At 45.7% G+C, this 19,461-nt stretch overlaps 1 protein-coding gene across 1 annotated transcript in view; it reads left to right on the top strand.

Moving 5' to 3' along the window:
• The window catches only part of LOC147880090 (kinesin-like protein KIN-UA), a 168,665-nt gene extending 149,443 nt beyond the window's left edge, over positions 1-19,222 (top strand). Inside the window, exon 17 of the mRNA XM_087372136.1 lies at positions 19,115-19,222. Within this exon, the coding sequence (XP_087228262.1) occupies positions 19,115-19,222 (108 nt within the window). The remainder of the gene's footprint in view (positions 1-19,114) is intronic.
• Positions 19,223-19,461: the final 239 nt, after the last annotated feature.

Genomic DNA, 19,461 nt, shown 5'->3' with positions numbered 1-19,461 from the left:
TCTACTATGCTTTCCTCCTTGTAAAGCGTTGCTGCTTCCAAGCCTTTTCCTTAACTCGAATGGTGGATTATTCCTATGAGAAAAGCTTTCACAAGGACAAGTCGGTTTCCAACAAGAAACAAAAACAGGTGATGGATTCAGATGGTTTCCTTCATGACTCTACTGAGGCTCAGCTTGTTTATGAGGTTATGCATGAAGGGTTTGAAGACACCGGCAAAGGTTGGAAAGATCCACTTCCCACCACTGGCATTATGGTGGAAGCGGATGATATATTTGATCCAGCTAAGGGGTATGTAAAGCATGCCATTATAATTTTCTTCCTAGGATGGATGCTTGCTGCAGCAGATGTTGGGAATTGGTTGACTTGAACCCTGGGTGGTTCTTATGTTGAAAAAGTTCATTATGTTGCGAGGGGCTTTTTTAAGATCATCATGGCTGATGAGGAGCACCGTCAGGTCTTGCTGGAGGACTCTCCTCTCTTCTATAGCCAGTAGATGCCACTCGGGATTATCAAGCATTGATTCGGCATCGTTGCCCTGTTTGGGTAGAAGTTGTGGATTTTCCTCAATGCTTGTCTTCTCTTCTACCTAAAATTGCAGCTTCCCTCGGTAAGGTGGTATGTCCACCGCGACCCAATGGAAAATCGAATCGCTTTTGCATTTTGTGGGATACGGATCATCCCACTCCAGCTTCATATTTGGTTACTGTGAATAATGTTTCCATGGGGAGTGCCTTTTACAAGCTCAAGTGGCTTTCCTTACATGAATTTCCCACTGACAGATTGCCTTGCTGAAGGCTTTTGCTGATTAATAATAGTTATTTGGAGCATGCTGACCTTAAAGCCTTGGTCTCTGATGCTATTCAGCCTCTCTCTCGTCAGATATACATTGGTTTGGATTATGCATGGCAGGCTTCTGTTGCTTGGATGCAAGCAGTTATTCGAGATTATGGCAAATCCTATATGCAAGCCACAAGGGAGACTGTAGCACATGCCAAATTTACTTGTCAGAGTTTGACTGAGCTTGCTCATCTTTGCCCTTTGTCTTCAGAGGAAAGCATGCTCTTATGTCAGGCTCAATTCTCTCTTCAATCCAATGATCGCAAAAAGCTTGCTTAATGGGAAATCCTATCTAGACAACGGGCTTTTTTGGATAAAGGCTGCTCTTCCAAGCAATTTTTTAAGAGTTTACACTACAAAAGATAGGCTGCCAATATCTGTCAGATCCGTATGCCTGATGGTTCTTGGTCAACATCTCGTTCAGAGCTTGCTGATTTATGTGTGCATGTGGATACTCTTTCTCCTCGGGTCGTGTCTACACGTCAGCTTCTTTTGCAGCATATTCATCCAATTCTGTTTGATGCTCAGACTTTGGAACTTGAACATCCCTTCACTGAAAGGGAATTGTCTGATGCAGTGAGATCCTGTGGCAGATGGAAATCTCCAGGATGGGATGGTCTCACTGTTGAATTCTTTCTTGCATTATGGGATCTTCTTAAATTCACATTGCTGCAAATGGTAAATACAGCATGGCAACATCAGCAGATGCTTGTGTCATGGAAAAAGGGTCTTCTCAAGCTGATTCCAAAGAAGCAGCTATGTGATTCACTTGGTGATTGGAGGCCAATCACACTCATGCTAGTCATTTATAAGATCATTGCCAAAATGGTGGTTGATCGGATTAAAGGTTATTTGCATGATGGGTTGCATCCCTCCCAATATGGCTTTGTTCCACGTCGCCATATCACAGATAACATTGCCAATGCTTATATTGGGATTGAATATGCCAAATACATGCAGTAGGATGTTCTACTCTTGCAGGTAGATATTGCAAAAGCCTTTGACATAGTTCAATGGGATTTCATCTCGCAAACTATGCGAGCTTTTGGGTTTGGACCAAAAATGCAGCAGGTTATTTATTAGCTTTACAGAGATAGCAATGCGGCTTGCATTCTTTCTGGGGATATCTCTGATGAGTGGACTCTTCGTTGTTTGGTCCGCCAGGGATGCCCTCTCAATGCTCTTGTATGCCATTGCTACTCATCCTATGCTGCAATATATTGATCATCTTGTGGCTACAAGATCACTTCATGGCTTGGAATTGGATGCTAATCGCAGCATGGTTGCTCAAACTTATGCTGATGATTCTTTCTTTACCCCAAAGAATACGCCCCATGATCTTGGTGCCTTGATGCAAGCCCTCTCTGTTTATGGTTTGGTAGCTGGTCTTCATGTTAATTTTCAGAAGTCTAAGCTGCTCCCTTTGCATTCCAAAGACTGGCATAGTCTATTATGGCCCGGGGATATCATTCCACCCACTTTGTTTGTTTGTCATCTTGGTTACCCTTTGGGGTGGGTACTCACTCGCCCACAACAAACTGATTGGGGTTTTGGCTAAATTTCGGAAAAAGCTTGAGTATTGGAAACTGGCAACCTGGCCTTTGCACGTTCGTCTTCCAATAGTGCAGTCCATCCTTGTGGCATATATTCAATTTTACTTGCCATTGATCATGTTCACTAAGGCAGATCTTACATCTTTCATGTCTGTCTTTATGGAAATCTTCTGGTGATCCAAACCTGGTAGAAAAAGTCTCAGGCTCTTTCGATGCATCACATTTGTTCTCCCAAGATGCATGGTAGATTGAACATCATGGATATTCATGTGCATATTCTTGCCCACAGGGAAAAAATGTTGCTACAATTTCTGCAAGGTGATCAGCCTTGGGCTCTTATGATTAGGACTCTGGTCACTCATATCAGTATTTCTACATTTGGTCATTGGCAACTCGATCAATGGGATTTCTTTTTTGGCTGCACTGATGGCACTTTGCCTGGCTTCCCTTTTGTCTCCCGCTTGCTTCTTGACTGGAAGCATGTTTTTTCTCATCTGGAATGGAATGGATGGCAATCTTTGCTTGGGAATTCTTTGAGAGCTGAAATCATTCACTGGTCGAAAGTCTTTCAGCCTCCCTTGGATTTACAGGAACCTCGATGTTCCTACTGTGTCTCGTTTAAAGGCATCACCTCGGTTGCTGATGTTATAGATGATACTGGCACTGTGCTCCCCTTTTCTCTAGCAACCACTACAAACGGATTGGGCTCTCATTATCATACTTTATGGCGACAATTACTTCTATGCTTTCTCCCTTTGTTCCGATTCCTCCTTTGGAACTCCAGGACCGGCTAGAAGATTGGACTTTGACTTCAGACTTTGACTTCTCCAGGGTCCTCTTCTCGTCCTTTGAGGCTATCTGAGATTACTGTACCTGCATTGTATAAAATCCATTTGCCTCAACCTTAGGTTTCAGAGAGAGGTGATTCTGTTTGGCGAATGCATCGCCCAGAAGTGGAGGAAAAGATTATAGCAACTTTGGGCCTATAAAGTACCGCTTCGGCAACAGGTTTTCTTTTGGTGAGTTCTTTTGGGAGTGTTTCCATCTGGACAGCTATTAGCTCATCGACACATTGCTCCTGCACTTTGCCACAGATGTTCTGCTTCTTCGAAGACTATGCCTCACTTGTTTTGGCATTGTCCATGCTCTCGTGAGTTTTTTCATCTGCTTCGACAGCACTTGCGAGCGAGATTCCCATTTGTTCCGTTTGGGAAGTCCTTCTGGCTATTTGGGTTTCATCCATCCAGACCGCCACAGATGTTCTGCTTCTTCGGAGACTGTGCCTCACTTGTTTTGGCATTGTCCATGCTCTCGTGAGTTTTTTCATCTGCTTCGATAGCACCTGCGAGCGAGATTCCCATTTGTTCCGTTTGGGAAGTTGTTCTGGCTATTTGGGTTTCATCCATCCAGACCGGAGTTTCATCTTTTCTTCGTTTGGGTTCGCTACTGGGCAGTATGGACTTTATGGATATAGGAATTGTAAAGTCTTTGGTGATCCGACTTTCTCTCTATTTGGCTTTTTTAGGCGTTCTCTGCAGCAATCTTTCTTTGATTGCTTGCGACCCGCTGCATAGATCATGAGGTCTTTTTGGCATAAACTGAAATTTTCAGTTGATGTAATTGTAGCACCTTTTTTTTTTTTTTTTCAAAAAAGAGACTTGTATTAAGTAAGAAAGAAACCCGCTAGAGCAAGCTCTGTGCGGAAATACACCATGCTAAGCATGTAATAAAAAACACCTCAGAAGAATGAGGTAGAAAGAAACTAAGGCTGACACTAAAAATGCCATCTCAACCCTGTAGAAGTCTCAGCAAAGAAGGGAGAGTCTCTCCAATCTCTGAGAAAAGTAACTCTCTTGGAGGAGGCTGCTCGAGATGATTTCTGCATGGTCGCCCAAATGGCCATCAGAGTGTGTATCATATCTGTCCAAGTACTGGTCAAGATCTGAGAAGGGTGAACCTAAGAACCCTCCAAAGCCTCAGTGCATCTGGCTCTCCAAATGTGCCATGCTGCAATGCTAGCTAGGATCTCCCATGGAGAGTCGACCGAGGAGTGAGCAGCCCTGAAAAGAGTGGCCGGAACATCCTCTAGAGAGCACGACTCCACAAGGTGTTATCGGATGTGAAGAGCCCAAGAGGAATCAAGTCTCTCAAAAAATACCTGGGGCCCTGAAAGAGTAAGCCAAGCCACTGATCCCCAGGTCATATAGAAAGGTAGGCGAACAAAAGTGCTGAAAAGTCTTACAATCCCCTTCAATATGATTCTCGCCTGTCTGCAATCCCAAAGGCAGTGCTGTATTGTCTCCAAAGTAGAAAGGCAGCGAGGGAAAGAATGGTTAGCTCCGAACTTGGATCTCCAATGGTTTACTGCTATCCCACCATGAATAGAAAGCCAAAAGAAGAGAGTGATTTTCTATTCCAGTGGGATTTCCAGAGTCTCTGCCAAAAAAATTTCTGCAAGTCAGCAGGAATCTGAAAGTTCTCCCAATGATGAGCTCTGGTGGGCCTCCAACCCCTATAGCTGAGCTAGAATTTCCTGGCATTACTGACCGTGTAACAAAAGAAGGGGATGCCCTTCTCTCGGTGCCCTTCATCTATCCATTCCCATTCCCCAGGGTCCCACTGCAAAAACTTGATTGGGACACCTCCATAGAGCCATAGCCTCCATGAGCCAAGGGCGAGGAGAAGCGGGTCAGGATCCAAGTACCACTGTGAAAGAGAGGCATGCTCCATGAAGCCCACTATCCTGACTGGCTGAAACGGTACCTCCAACAAGATATCGTCTGTGGATCTGGACAGCCTGCCCCCCGAAGAAACATTAAAAACTAAGGCATCCTCATGTGTGTCAAGAAAAGCAATCACCTGTAAAGGAATTCCCAATCTGGAAAATGTCCCCATCTAGGTGGAGCAAGTAATAGGCATGTCATCTGTGTCCACCCAATCCAAGGGCAAGGCTGCATTAATCTGTTGGACTCTCCCTGCACTCCCTCTGAGATTAAGAACCATCTGGGCCTGTCGGTCTGCAGGAAGCTTCCTGAAGGCTTTCCATGCTCCCACTGTAGATGTAGGGCCCCTCTCCCATCTTGGCCACTGCATGTAAGGAGAAGCTCCAAGTGGTCTGCCAAGCTCATCCAAAATCGTGTCATTCCACATGATAGGCTGCCTTTCAATCTCTTCACGGGTGGATGGGGGAATCCTGCGAAGAGTACTCCTGAAGCTGGCCCATGCTTTTAGGATAGCAACCATAAGAGGGGAAGAGGGAGACTTGAGGTGGGCTATGGTGAAAACCCATCTAGTACTGTGTGTCCAATCCTCTCCTGAAGTGGGCGTGCGAGACTGTATGCATCTGATAAAAAAATCCTTCCAAGGCTCTTGCCCTGGCATAAGCCCTCTCACAACGAACTTGCAGAGTAAAGCTCTGCACTGTGGATCTAGGTCGATGATATTCAAACCCCCTTCTCTTGTAGGAAGAATCAAGGTCTCCCAAGCCACCCTAGCTGTAACATCAGTTGTGCCATCTAGACCACTCCATAAAAAGTTTCGTACAGGCCTCTTAAGCTAAGTGATACAATCCCTAGAGTGGCACCAACAAGAGCATACAAATCATGCTGTGGCTAGAAGAACCTGGTTAACCACCACCACCCTGCAGGCCAAGTCAAGTTTGGCTGAGCTTCAGAAAAGGAGCTTTCTTCTGATGCTTTCCAACACCGGAGCAAGCTGTTGTGAAGGAGAGATGCCCACCCCAACCTGGCAGCCCAAATATCTGACAGAGACGCCCCTTTGTATCCAAGTTGGCATCCTTGCAAATCCAAAAACCACTCGATTTATGCCAATTTATGTGTGCACCTGCAGCCGTGCAAAACAAATCCAAGGCTGCTGTCCAGAGGGAAGTGAGTGTCTTGAGGGAGGCATCCAAAAAAACAGTCGTGTCATCTGCCAACTCTCTATCCAGGAGCTCTTCTTCCCGGCGGATAGGAAGCCTCAGCCTATAAATATCAGCTTGACATCTAATGTAGATACTCATAGCTTCCGCCACAAATAGAAAAAGAAACGGGGCAAGAGGACATCCCTAGCGGACGGATCTGGAAATCTGAAACCTGTCCCCTCTTACCCCCCCAATGAGCAACTAGCTATGGGCTGATCTGTAGAGAGAGGATACTCCTTTAATCCATGCATCTGAAAAACCAAAGCGAGATAGAGTACCCTCTAAACAGTCCCAGTCTACTCTGTCGTAAGCTTTCTCAAAGTCCAAGAGTAGAATGGCCAATCTCTGGCGGCTCTGCATGGCCCATTCTGAGGCCTCCCAAAATGAGAAAACATTATAAAAAATACTTCTGCCATGCACAAACCCTATCTGCGTGTCATGAATCAAATCTGGAAGAAAAACCTGTAGCCGCAGACCGATGGATTTCGCCAGAATCGTGTAAAAAGTGCCCAATAGAGTGATGGGTCTCCATTGAGACACAGGATTCCTATTACCCCCCTTTGGGATGAGATGAATGAGACCATCTGTAAGTGAGTCCGGCATCTCACCAGAGTCCCACATGCCCTGCAGGGCTGATGTAATGTGATCACCAATCTGCTCCCAAAAAGTAATAAAAAAGGAGGGGGTAAGTCCATCTGAACCTGGGCACTTGCCCTTGTAAAGGGCAAGTAATGCAGTCTTGATTTCTGCATTGGTGAAAGGTGCATCCAGATAAACATACAACAATACAGGGATACACTACCAAATAACCTCTCTGGCATCATCAATGGCCTGTGTGCCTGGATCTGCAGTAAGAAGGGATGCAAAAAAATCTGAAGCTACACGCATGACAGCATCAGGATCTGATTGTAACACCCTGTCTGAGTCAACAAGCTGCGAAACACTATCTCTACTATGTCTGGGCCCATGAGTAGAGAAAAAGTGTTTGTTGACCCTGCCACCCATCTGAATCCAAAAGGATTCCCGTGCATGAAAGGCATATTCTGCTCTCTGATCCAACAATGTCTGCAAATGAGCCCTTGCTACAGCAAGGCGCTCCTGAATCCAAGCATTAGTGGGCCTCTTCTGCTCTTTCCTCTGAAGGGACGCTAACTGCTGGTGTATACCAATCTCACATCTGAGAATCTCACGTGTCGTAGAATGAGCGACTGTATGATAATAGTCACTAATCCCGGATAAGGCTTCAGCTACCTGAGATGGGTGGACAGCTCCACCCTGTATGTGAGAAACCCAAATCTGTAAAATATCCTCCGTGAGGCTCTCCTCTGCATAAAAAGCATCCAGAATCCTGACATTGGCAGAGCGTCCTCTCCGATGAGGCTCAAGAATCTGCAACATTCACTGGAAAATGATCTGAGGTGGAAACCCCAGTAGAAATGCATACAGATCCTCCTCTGTCAAGTGCCCAATCTCTACATAAAATCTGTCAATCCGTGCATGAATGGGCATGTGTATTCTCCTGTTCGACCAAGAGTACAGGAGTGACTGTGGCATAATATGAAAGGCATCATCCAACCAAGTGTCCCTGCCACTGAACTGAAAGAGGAAGGCATCCCAGGCTGCCCTCTCCAAAGAGTGAATTCCACCCTGTCTGCCTCCCTTTTTGTCTGAAGGCAACTCAACCATGTTGAAGTTGCCACCAATGATCCAAGAATCTGCAAAGGGGGCCCAAGAGAGTAACTCCTTCCAAAAGGAGATCCGCTCCCCTCTATTGTTGGGAGCATAAAGATGGAGAAGACCAATCTTACGCCCTCCAATCAAAATAATGATCCATTGAGCTCTAGAAGGGGAGATAATACCATGACCAGCAACTAAGGGGAGAATAGAAAGAGAGACCGAAATGCAAGTACCTCCCCTTGTGCCCATAGAAGGCGACCAGAAGGTATGTCTTGAAAGCAGTTTGCTAGACTTAGTGCAATCACTGGCATCCAGCTTGTGTTTCTGAATAAAAAGGATATCAATAGCACCTCCAATGACACCTGGATGAAGCTAGTTCCAGATCAACTGCCTATGGCGACGGTGTGGAACTCCGCCTAGGCCTTGTATGTTCCAGCTGACTATCCTCATTGACAGGAGGATGCTGGATGGAAAGGCTTACCCGACCTAGTAGAGGAGACCAGCTTCCCCTGGCCCGAAACACTCCTGCTAAGGGTAGGAAACTCAACAGGTGAAAGGATCCCCACACCTATTGAAAGGGAGGCCCTGTCAGAAGGAATCCCAATGACCGGGACCCCTAAGGTGAAGGGCACAAACTCCTCATCATCCATGAAAGTCGCCGAATCTGCCAGTGCCGAAAAAGAATTCCTGATAAGCAAGTCTGGCCGAGGAGTGCGAAGAAGACCTGCACTCGTGGAAGATGGAGGAGGACCTACCAGGCCTCTATCAGCAGAACTGGAGCTGGGGGTTGAGGAGGCCTGTGGCTGGAGTGAAGAGGAATCAGGAGCCCTCATCTGCGCTTGCACTTTCTCGGTTATCTTGACTATGGCAGGAACAATCTGCGGGGAAGAAGTACCTGTAGCCCCCTCGTGGTCAGCAACCAAGGGGTCAGAAACCAAAGTGACTGGGGTTGGTGGATCTAAAGGCCCCTCCTAATGTGGAACTGTAGTGTCTGGGGCTGCAGCAACATCCACCTCTGGAGTCTGGAAGGCTTCTGTCTGAACAGGATCAAAAGTCTCCTCTTGAGGTAAGGGAGCCGCTCTGATAGCTCTCCATCGTGGTACTGGGTGTGCTGCGGGCATTGGGCGCCCTGCTGCCCCTGGTGGTCCTGGGGCGCGTGAAGCAAGGCGCCTTGTTGCTCTTGGTGGTCCTGGAGTGCATGGTACAGGGTGCTGGGGAGGTGCAGTCATGGTAGTACGTGAAGGAGCCGCACCAGAAGACCTCTTGGGTCTTTTTCTCTTCCTTGGGCAGTCTCTAGCAAAGTGCCCAAGGGTCCTGCAAATCCTGCACTGGTCCTGTCTACCTGAAATCTCGACTTTGTCGAAAGGGAGAGCCGTCTGGACGCTGAAGCATAATGTGGTTATCTGAGATGTTAGGGTCAGAGACAATGACCCTAACATGAGGCACCCCGTTGGCACTGACTGCCTCTGTCGAGGAAGAAGGCATACCAGAAGGGAGTGACCACTCCGAATGTGGCTCCGATAGTGGCAAGCAGTTGATGGTAGACCTGAGGAAGACCAGAAAATATAATGAACAGTGATGTGACCTGCCTGTCCTCCTTGATCGGATCAAAGCCCAAGGTGTAGGGTAAAAGAAAGATCCTCCTCGAACCCAAAGCCAAGGGATTAGCTTTGAGAACAAGGGCTGTGGACTCGTGGGAGTCGAAAACCACTTGGAAGAATCCACGTCCCAAAAGTCGAATATCCCTGAGGTGTGGGGCGAGGTCTCCTGGTAATGCCACCAGCATCCAGTCTCTAGCCTATGATCTGGAAGGGTGTGACCCAAAGATGCGGGCATCTGGGCCACTGCATGTACAGAGAAGCTCCAAGTGGTCTGTCATGCGCATCCAAAATACTGTCGTTCCACATGATAGGCTGCCTTTCAATCTCTTCACGGGTGGATGGGGGAATCCTACGAAGAGTACTCCTGAAGCTGGCCCATGCTTTTAGTATAGCAACCATAAGAGGGGAAGGAGGAGATCTGAGGTGGGCTGTGGTGAAAACCCATTTGGTACTGTGTATCCAATCATCTCTTGAAGTGGGTGTGCGAGACTGTATGCATCTGATAAAAAAGTCCTTCCAAGGCTCGTCCTGGCATAAGTCCTCTCACAACAACCTTGCAGAGTAAAGCTCTGCACTGTAGATCTGGGTCAATGACATTCAAACCCCCTTCTCTTGTAGGAAGAATCAAGGTCTCCCAGGCCACCCTAGCTGTAACATCAGTTGTGCCATCTAGACCACTCCATAAAAAATTCCGTACGGACCTCTTAAGCTGAGTGATACAATCCCTAGAGTGGCACCAACAAGAGCATACAAACCAAGCTGTGGCTAGAAGAACCTCGTTAACCACCACCACTCTAGATGCCAAGTCAAGTTTGGCTGAGCTCCAGCAAAGGGGATTTCTTTTGATGCTCTCCAACACCGGAGCAAACTGTTGTGAAGGAGAGATGCCCACCCCAACCTGGCAGCCCAAATGTCTGACAGAGACACCCCTCTGTACCAAAGTGAAACCAATATCATTACCCCAATCCGGGGTGTCATCATCGCAAATCCAAAAACCATTGGATTTATGCCAATTAATGTGTGCACCTGCAGCCGTGCAAAATAAATCCAAGGCTATTCGGAAGGAAGTGAGTGTCCTAGGGGAGGCATTCAAAAAAACAGCCGTGTCATCTGCCAACTCACTATCCAGGAACTCTTCTTCCTAGCGAAGAGGAAGCCTCAGCCCATAAATATCAGCTTGAGATCCAAGGTAGATACTCATAGCTTTTGCCACAAACAGAAAAAGAAAAGGGGCAAGAGGACATCCGTGGCGGACTGATCTACCGATCTGAAATCTGTCCCCTTTTACCCCCCCAATAAGCACCTCGCTATGGGCTGATCTGTAGAGAGAGGATACTCCTCTAATCCATGCATCTGAAAAACCTAAGCGAGAAAGAGTACCCTCTAAAAAATCCCAGTCTACTCTGTTGTAAACTTTTTCAAAGTCCAAGAGTAGAATGGCCATCCTCTGGCGGCTCTGCATGGTGGCCCATTCTGAGGCCTCCCAAAATGACAAAATATTATCGAAAATACTTCTGCCATGCACAAATCCTATCTGTGTGTCATGAATCAAATCTGGAAGAAAAACCTGTAGCCGCATACTGATGGCTTTCGCCAGAATCTTGTAAAAAGTACCCAATAAAGTGATGGGTCTCCATTGTGACACTAGATTCCTACTACCCGCCTTTGGGATGAGATGAATAAGACCATTTGTAAGTGAGTCAGGCATCTCACCAGAGTCCCACATGCCCTACAGGGCTGATGTAATGTGATCACCAATCTGCTCCCAAAAAGTAATAAAAAAAGAAGGGGTAAGTCCATCCGAACCTGGGCACTTGCCCTTGTGAAGGGCAAGTTTGAATTCTGCATTGGTGAAAGGTGCATCAAGAGAAACATACATCTCATCCTTCACCAATACAGGGATACACTACCAAATAACCTCTCTGGCATCATCTATGGCCTGTGTGCCCAGATCTGCAGTAAAAAGGGATGCAAAAAAATCTGAAGCTACACGCATGACGGCATCAGGGTCTGACTGTAACACCCCGTCTGAGTCAACAAGCTGCGAGACACTATCTCTACTATGTCTGGGTCCATGAGTAGAGAAAAAGTGTTTGTTGACCCTGCCACCCATTTGAATCCAAAAGGATTCCCATGCATGAAAGGCATACTCTGATCCAACAATATCTGTAAATAAGCCCTTGCTGCAGCACGGCGCTCCTAAATCCAAGCATTAGTGGGCCTCTTCTGCTCTTCCCTCTAAAGGGACGCTAACTGCTGGCGTATACCAATCTCACATCTAAGAATCTCACGTCTCCTGGAATCTGCGACTATATGATAATAGTCACTAATTCCGGATAAGGCTGCAGCTACCTGAGATGGGCGGACAACTCCACCCTATATGTGAGAAACCGAAATCTGTAAAATATCCTCCGTGAGGCTCTCTTCTGCATAAAAGGCATCCGGAATCCTGAAACTGGCAGAGCGTCCTCTCCGATGAGGCTCAAGAATCTGCAACACCACTGGAAAATGATATGAAGTGGTAACCCCAGTAGAAATGCAAACAGATCTGCCTCTGTCAAGTGCCTAGTCATCTATAGAAAATCTGTCAATACGTGCATGGATGGGCATGTGTACTCTCCTGTTCGGCCAAGAGTACATGAGAGACTATGGCATAACATAAAAGGCATCATCAAGCCAAGTGTCCCTGCCACTGTACTGAAAGAGAAAGGCATCCCAGGCTGCCCTCTCCAAAGAATGAATTCCACCCTGTCTACCTCTCCTTTTGTCTGATGGCAACTCAACCATGTTGAAATCGCCACCAATGGTCCAAGAATCTGCAATGGGGGCCCAAGATAGTAACTCCTTCCAAAAGGAGACTCGCTCCCCTCTGTTGTTGGAGGCATACAGATTGAGAAGACCAATCTTATGCCCTCCAATCAAAATAATGATCCATTGAGCTCTAGAGGGGGAGATAATACCATGACCAAGCTCACCTCTTTAGGAAAGGGCTACCGATGCTGCTTGCCCATCATGCAAGCTTCACAAACATTGGGCAGATCTGTAATTTCTGGTAGGTCTGCAATCATTCCACTTTCATGCATCTCCTTTAAAGAACTTAAGTTTAGATGACCAAACCTCTCATGCCACAGCTTATGTTGCTCACATGGGTTCGAGCACTGAAAGCTGAGAGTTTGTAGATGTTGTTGCGCCGTGTACCTTTACCAATGACCTTCCCTTGAAGATCCAAATTCTGTGTGCCATTCTTATCGAAGTGAACTTTGAGGTCCCGATCTGTGATTGCAGAAACAGACAACAAGTTCCTCTTGATATCTGGCACATAAAGAACATCGGGGACAACTGTTTTCCAACTGCATCTGACTTGAGAGCAATCGTATCTTTTCCTTTTACTGGACATTTTGCATCATTGCCAACTGCTACCAGGATGTCATTTCCTATCGGATGTAGAGAGGTATACCAATCCTTCCGACTGGTCATGTGGCATGATGCACCACTATCAATAATCCAAGGTTCATCCGTAGGTATATGAACTGCCTCTGTGCGAATCTCCTCAATTGCTACGAACAGCTCTATAGGTACTACCTGCACACTGTTGCTGGACTCTTTCTTTACTCCGTTCTTTTTAGCTGCAATCTTCTTCCGACACTCATTCTGCTTGTGCCCTGCCTTGTTGCAATAGAAGCACTTGATCTTCTTCTTTCTCTTTTTATCATCAGAAGAAGATGGGTTGCCAGAGTCCTTACCCTTACCTTTCTTTGTTCCATCATAGAAAGCCGAATCTTCTCCAGTTCTCGTCTTTTGACGCATCTCCTCCTCCAGAAGCATGAAATCCTCAAAGTTGAGAGGCGGATTTCTGTTCTGCGTATTCAGCGCCGTAACAAGACCATCATACTTTATTGGGAGAATCTGTATGCACCTTCGAGCTAGATTCTCGCTGGTGATGGTGATGCCAATCGTAGTCATCTGATCGCGCAGATTCTTCACCCTGGTGATGAACTTCTCTGCCGTTTCAGACTCAGACAGTTTCTCGTTTGCGAGTTGAGTCTCCAGATTCTGAATCCGCATGTGATTCGTGGCCTCGTATTGATTTTTCAAGACCGTCCATGCCTCCTCCACTGTGGCGACATGTTGAATTGATGCCATGATAGAATCACTTACACTGCAGACAATAGAACACAGCGCATCTGCATTTCTTCTTATCCATGCGAGAATCTGATCCGCAGTTGGTACTATCTGTTATCTTGCATTGGCTGGATTCGGTCTCGCAATCGGCTTCACGTCCACCCTAGTAGTAGTATCCTAAAGCTCGTATGCGCTTAGGATGGTCTTCATCTTGAACTTCCATAGTGGAAAGTTAGTGCCGTCCAACTTTCCGCTTTTGCTGAACGGTGGATTCGCAGTCTTGCGGGCTGGGCCATCTCTTACAATCTGCTCGCAAACAGAAACACACTACCAAATCTTCTTGCTAGAGCCTAAGCTCTGATACCATGTAAGAAAACAATACAACGTCTATGCTCAACAGATAACACGATCTCATATGCAACAGAGAAAAGCTGATAGTATGAAGAATCAAAAATTTGATTACTGTAAAACTGATACAATAGATGGAGCTGCCTCCCAACCGCGCGCTCTTGTGTGAGAAGCTTCGATGGCATGCTGAAAACAGTAGAGGACGGAGGCTGGATGCTAAGGAATTAGGGTTGCTGTAGCCAGTGATGATTATGGGCTTCACGGGCTTGCTCTTATATAGCCACCAGTCGTAGTCTGTTAGACCCAATTGGGAGACCGACCCAGTCGGCCCAAAACGGCCGACTGGAGGTCGATGAAATAGGCCACCGACCACACGTTAGAACCGTGGTGCAAAATAGAGCAAGTGATCTACAGTCTCCGTTTGGCCCAGAGCCATCTGGGGCTCCAAACGGGCCCCGCAGCCCGAGAGTGGGCTGCCCCTGGGAAATGCTCCGTCTACCCTTAGTGCGGTCAGTCATGAAATGCCTTCCCGCACTTGCATGTAGCCTAGTTGGCAGTGTGCCAACTCTATCTGAAGCCGTCCAGCCATTAGGCCACACATGGCCCCCATCTGGTGTCCAAACCAGGACCTATGAGATAACTGAGCTACTCAAATGCCTTCTTTTCATATGGGGGGCTTACAAGTAGAGTTAGCTGGTTCCCGCGTAGTTACACGAGAGTGGAGCATTGATATCTAACAACAACTACACCGGTCCCATGTGCAAACATTGATGCACTCAATTCAGGCATGTCCGTATCCAAGGTAAATGTCCTGCCCTTCTTCTTCCCTTTTGCTATCAAGCGACCTTTATTTTTCATATCCTCAACAAAGCATTCATGAGGATTAAATCTGACTTGCAAGCCCTGCTCAACCATTTCACCAACAGAAACCAGGTTCTTGGTGATGTTCGGGACATGAAATACATCAGACAGGTATTTCTTTTTTCCATCTATCATAGACAAATGAATTTTACCAATATGCACAATAGGATGTGCAGTATCATCACCAATCTCCATAAATCCTAGTCTTTCCATTTTCCTTGCATTCTGCATCCATCTGCATGACCTGTCATGTGGTTTGACGCACCTGAGTCAACATACCACACATCATTGCTTTCTTCTGCACTTATCACATAATTGGTCATGTGCTGCATCATAAATAGATGCTCATTTCTGTCATCACCCTGTCTACTAGAGGATGCATAATTGCCTTGCTGTAATTTTTCAATCATGATGTCATTCTACTTTTCATAGCAGTCTTTAACCATATGACCGATTTTACCACAATAGTAGTATTCAACATTGCTGTTTGCATTTTGGCCTCTCTGCCATCCACCACGACCTCTTTGGCTTCCCCTGCCTCTAAAGTTACCATGTCCTCCTCCATAGGACTGGTTTTCTTGAATTTGTTGCATATTCTGATTTCTACCACGGCCTCCAAATCGGCCTGCTCTACCTCTGCCTCTACCTCTTCCAGCATTTGAGTAGAAGACAACTTCTTTTGAAGTTCGTCCTAAAGAAGATGCACCACCATTTCTCTACTCTTCAGAAATTAGAAGAGCAATCAACTCCTCAAAATCCACGGACGGCAATGGATGTCCAAGATTGTGCATAATCCTTTCCTAGACCATTCAAGGTCACAGAAACTAAATCATCATCTTTCACTGGCGATGCAATAGAAGCAAGTGCATCTGCAATCTTCTTCACCTTCATGTGGTAGTCATTGATGCTCATATTTTCTCTCTGCACATTATGCAACTCCTGCTTGAGCTGCAGTTTCCTGGCTTGCATATTTGTGCTATATATTTTTGTCAAAGTATCCCACGCCTCCTTCGGCGTGCTTGCATCCTGAATATGCACAATCATAGAATTTGAAATACTGATAGACAGCCAGTACATAACTTTTCTGGCTCTCTCATGCCAGCCTTTAAATGCCTGCAACTCTTGTTGATTGGAAACATTAGGAATAACTGGTTCTTGTTCAGCTCCAGTAATGAACTCCCAATAGTCTTTTTTCTTAAGGAAATTCGTCATTCTAAACTTCCATGCTTGGAAGTTGTTCTTGTTAAGCTTTTCAGTAACAATCTGTGAAAGAGCATCAGACGCCATTATAGAACACTGCAAAATATTCTGTCATTGCAAAAAAACACAACTTCTACCTCACAAGGGCAAATCTACAAAACTGACGAAAGTGGTATTTAACCACACAGTCACTTCCTAGTGACGATTATGCATCAACATGCATAAGAATGATTCTGTCACTCCCAATATCTCGATATCTCAACAAGAGGTGGGAGGTGAAATTGCCGAGGTCGTGCTCGTTTGCATGGGCTGACTATTGAGGAGCTGCTTTGGCTATGACGGTCATGGAGACAGTGCGTATGGACGTGGGAGCTTGGAGATGAAGGCTTGGGAGCCCGAGGCTCGTTTTGACTCATTGTGTAGGCTGAAGCCTTGTTGTTGCTGTACTCGCACTACTGGTTGAGCCGTTTCGTCTACCTCGATGTGAAGGTTGAGCTATGGCAGTGTGGACTAAGCTTGAGAGTTTTGTTGGAGGTTGATGATGTATGCCAGGGCTACTGTGGTTGCTGAAGCTTCTCATGGGTAGAGGCTAGAGCCTTGCTGTGTGGAGCTTGGCTATGGCTCATCGCATTTTGGAGAAGTTAATGTTGATGCTGGGAGCTGGTGTTATAGGGGCGTTGTAGATGGAGGCTATGGAGCCAAAAGCTAGTCGTAGTTGGAAGCGTTGTATGGAACACTGAGTGGAGCTTGGCGGCTACTGGCAAAGCACTTCAGCGTAGTTCATTGCATGACCATTTGAAGCCTTGAGTGGGCTACTTCATTGCAGAAGCTCACTGGAGCCTTAGTGGCAGAAGGTGGAGGTTGATTTAGTTGCTCTACTAAGCCCTCCAATGACACTCTCTTAAGAAGATTCCTCTTACAGGGAGCCTTTGAACATTTTAAACTTCAGAAATATGGAAAGAGATGCAAGTTTAAAAAATATGTATAGAGATGCAGAGACCTCACAAAATCCTACAGAGATGACCAAAAAACCCTCTGAACTTTAGAACACCATAACATGAGCTCCATGAAGCGAAGTGGAGAGATTCTTGAACTAGATTGAAGAGGAGAAGGAGCTCTTTGATGAGAGCCATAGAAATTGATGAAGATGCATCATAGAGAGGGCTTATGCCTTGATGGAGCAAGGGCTTGCGTGGTAGAGAGCCGAGATCGGAGCACTTTGGAGCTTGTGGAAGAGCTGCTATCGTCGTTGCACGGTTGTGAGATGATGTTGAAGAGAGTCATTTTGCAGCCACTTACTTGTTTGCCAGTTGCTTGCTTGCCTTGTGTGCTCTTAGGTCCACGTTGAGAAGCTTTTGAGGTCGAAGTGGCTGTATAACAACTTTGTTGCTGTGGCGTAGTGTTGAAGATATCCGTCTAGCTTGAAGCTTGGGCCATGGGTGTTACTCATGTTGGAGTCGAGGTTACCAAAGCTTGAGAGTCTCTCTCCATAAGAGCATGAACCACACATAGGAGGACCGTCGAGAACCGATGGAATGTAGAAAACCTTGAAAATTTTTACAACACAATCTATGTTTCTCATAGAATACTCCTCACTAGGAAAATAACCATATCTTGAGCTCCAGATATTAGATCAGGGAGCTTTTTGAAGCAAAACAAAGATCAAGAGGAGATCTACAAGATGAAATCTCCAAGAGAAGAAGATGCCTCAAATGGAGGGCTTGTCGCCTTAACGAAACAAGGGCTTAACGCTCTCTCTTGACAGAAAACTCTATCTCAAGGAATGAACCTCGCAAATCTCTCACGAAGATGAACCTCACTCTCGGAGATGGAGGATGCCTCATGGAAGGAGGGCTTGGTACCTTGACAAGATGTAAGGGCTTGGGTGCACCTGGTCCTCTGATACCATAATAGAGAGAGAGAGAGAGAGAGAGAGAGAGAGAGAGAGAGAGAAGTGCACATGATATAGCTACCTATACACTAGTTGTATTAAACATGAACATGAAGATATACATGTGAACCCCTTAGGGTTAGGGTTAAGGTTTGCCTCTATGCCCTAGAGGTATGGTGCAATTTACACCATCCTCAACACCTTAGTTTTCATTTGGTAGGACATCATTCTTAATTTATGCGCCACTTGGGAGCACAATACTCCAGGTTCGAGAGCAATCGCCGAAAGGTGAGAGCATTTCTGCAAGGCATGGCGTGAAGGAATCTTTTACACTTTTCCATGAGGGGTATTTGCTGATGTATAGACCACCACCATGGTTGCTAGCTCCTGTTTGGGAATCTCACTAGGCAGTGATGCGAAGATCCAGAAGTAGGATTGTCCTCTAATTTTGGCAACCTATCTCTTTTGCATTTGCCATCTATAGCTCCTTTCAGAAGCTATTTTGTATGGTGTTTTAAGCATTAATAGAAGTTTCTTTTCTCTTGAAAAAAAATATTAAAATGTCTTGGAGCTAAAAAGGACTCCTGGAAAATGTCATGTTAAATTAATGATACCCACTCTTTTATCCCCCCCCCCAACCCCCCAACCTCAACTTCCTGGAGACTGCTGGCTGAATTTAATGTCCTCTCAAACCCTCTCAATGAATATTAAGGCCTGTTGTTCCACTAAGAGTAAATTGTTTGCATATGCCCTTCTGTAGACCTTGATGATTTTGGTTTATTTTGGGCCTGCATAGATGCCAGTAATCCCAGGATTGGGTGTGTGTGTGTGTCATCTAATGTTTTTAAAGTGTGAAAACCCTCATTAACTTCAAGGAAAGTTCCTATCTTCACAATTCAACTTGCCTCCCCAAAATCAGTTGTACATGCTATCAGGAGGCAACAAAGTATTTAAGCAGGTTGTTCACACAAGATCGGGTCAAACATTTTGCTTATGTATGACCTTATGTCTAGTTACAGAATCACATCATATATTATTTTAATTGACATTGTCTTTAATCTTTAAGAAAGTAAAAAGAATATCGTACTTTTCTTGATGCAGGAGAAGAGAAAGGTAGAGGTTGTTGCAGGTTCCCAGCTTATGGCAAATTCAGCTGCCAAAGTACTCAAGTCTTTGAGCTTAATTGATGATTTTTTTACAAAAAAGTAGCCAAGTGAATCTGATCTGAGTGCCGTTTCGATATCTGTTTATGGAAGATCTTTGCTGGGTTATCTTAAAAGATGAGGTAGCAGAGCAAAGGTTTTGATTCTGCTCTTTGTTATTAGTGATGTGTTCCACAGATGGAGTTTTCAAACATGCATAATGATAAGGGGTATTTCTTTACAAACTTCTTTTTTCAAGAAGCCACTCACAAATTACATGTCACATGGAATTTGTTTTAGTCCACC

This window comes from Dipteris shenzhenensis, chromosome 33 (genome assembly GCF_047967505.1).
Source record: "Dipteris shenzhenensis isolate YYH24624 ecotype China chromosome 33, Dip_SZ_1.0, whole genome shotgun sequence".
In the NCBI taxonomy this organism is placed as follows: Eukaryota; Viridiplantae; Streptophyta; class Polypodiopsida; order Gleicheniales; family Dipteridaceae; genus Dipteris; species Dipteris shenzhenensis.
This window is presented reverse-complemented; position numbering and strand designations above follow the sequence as displayed.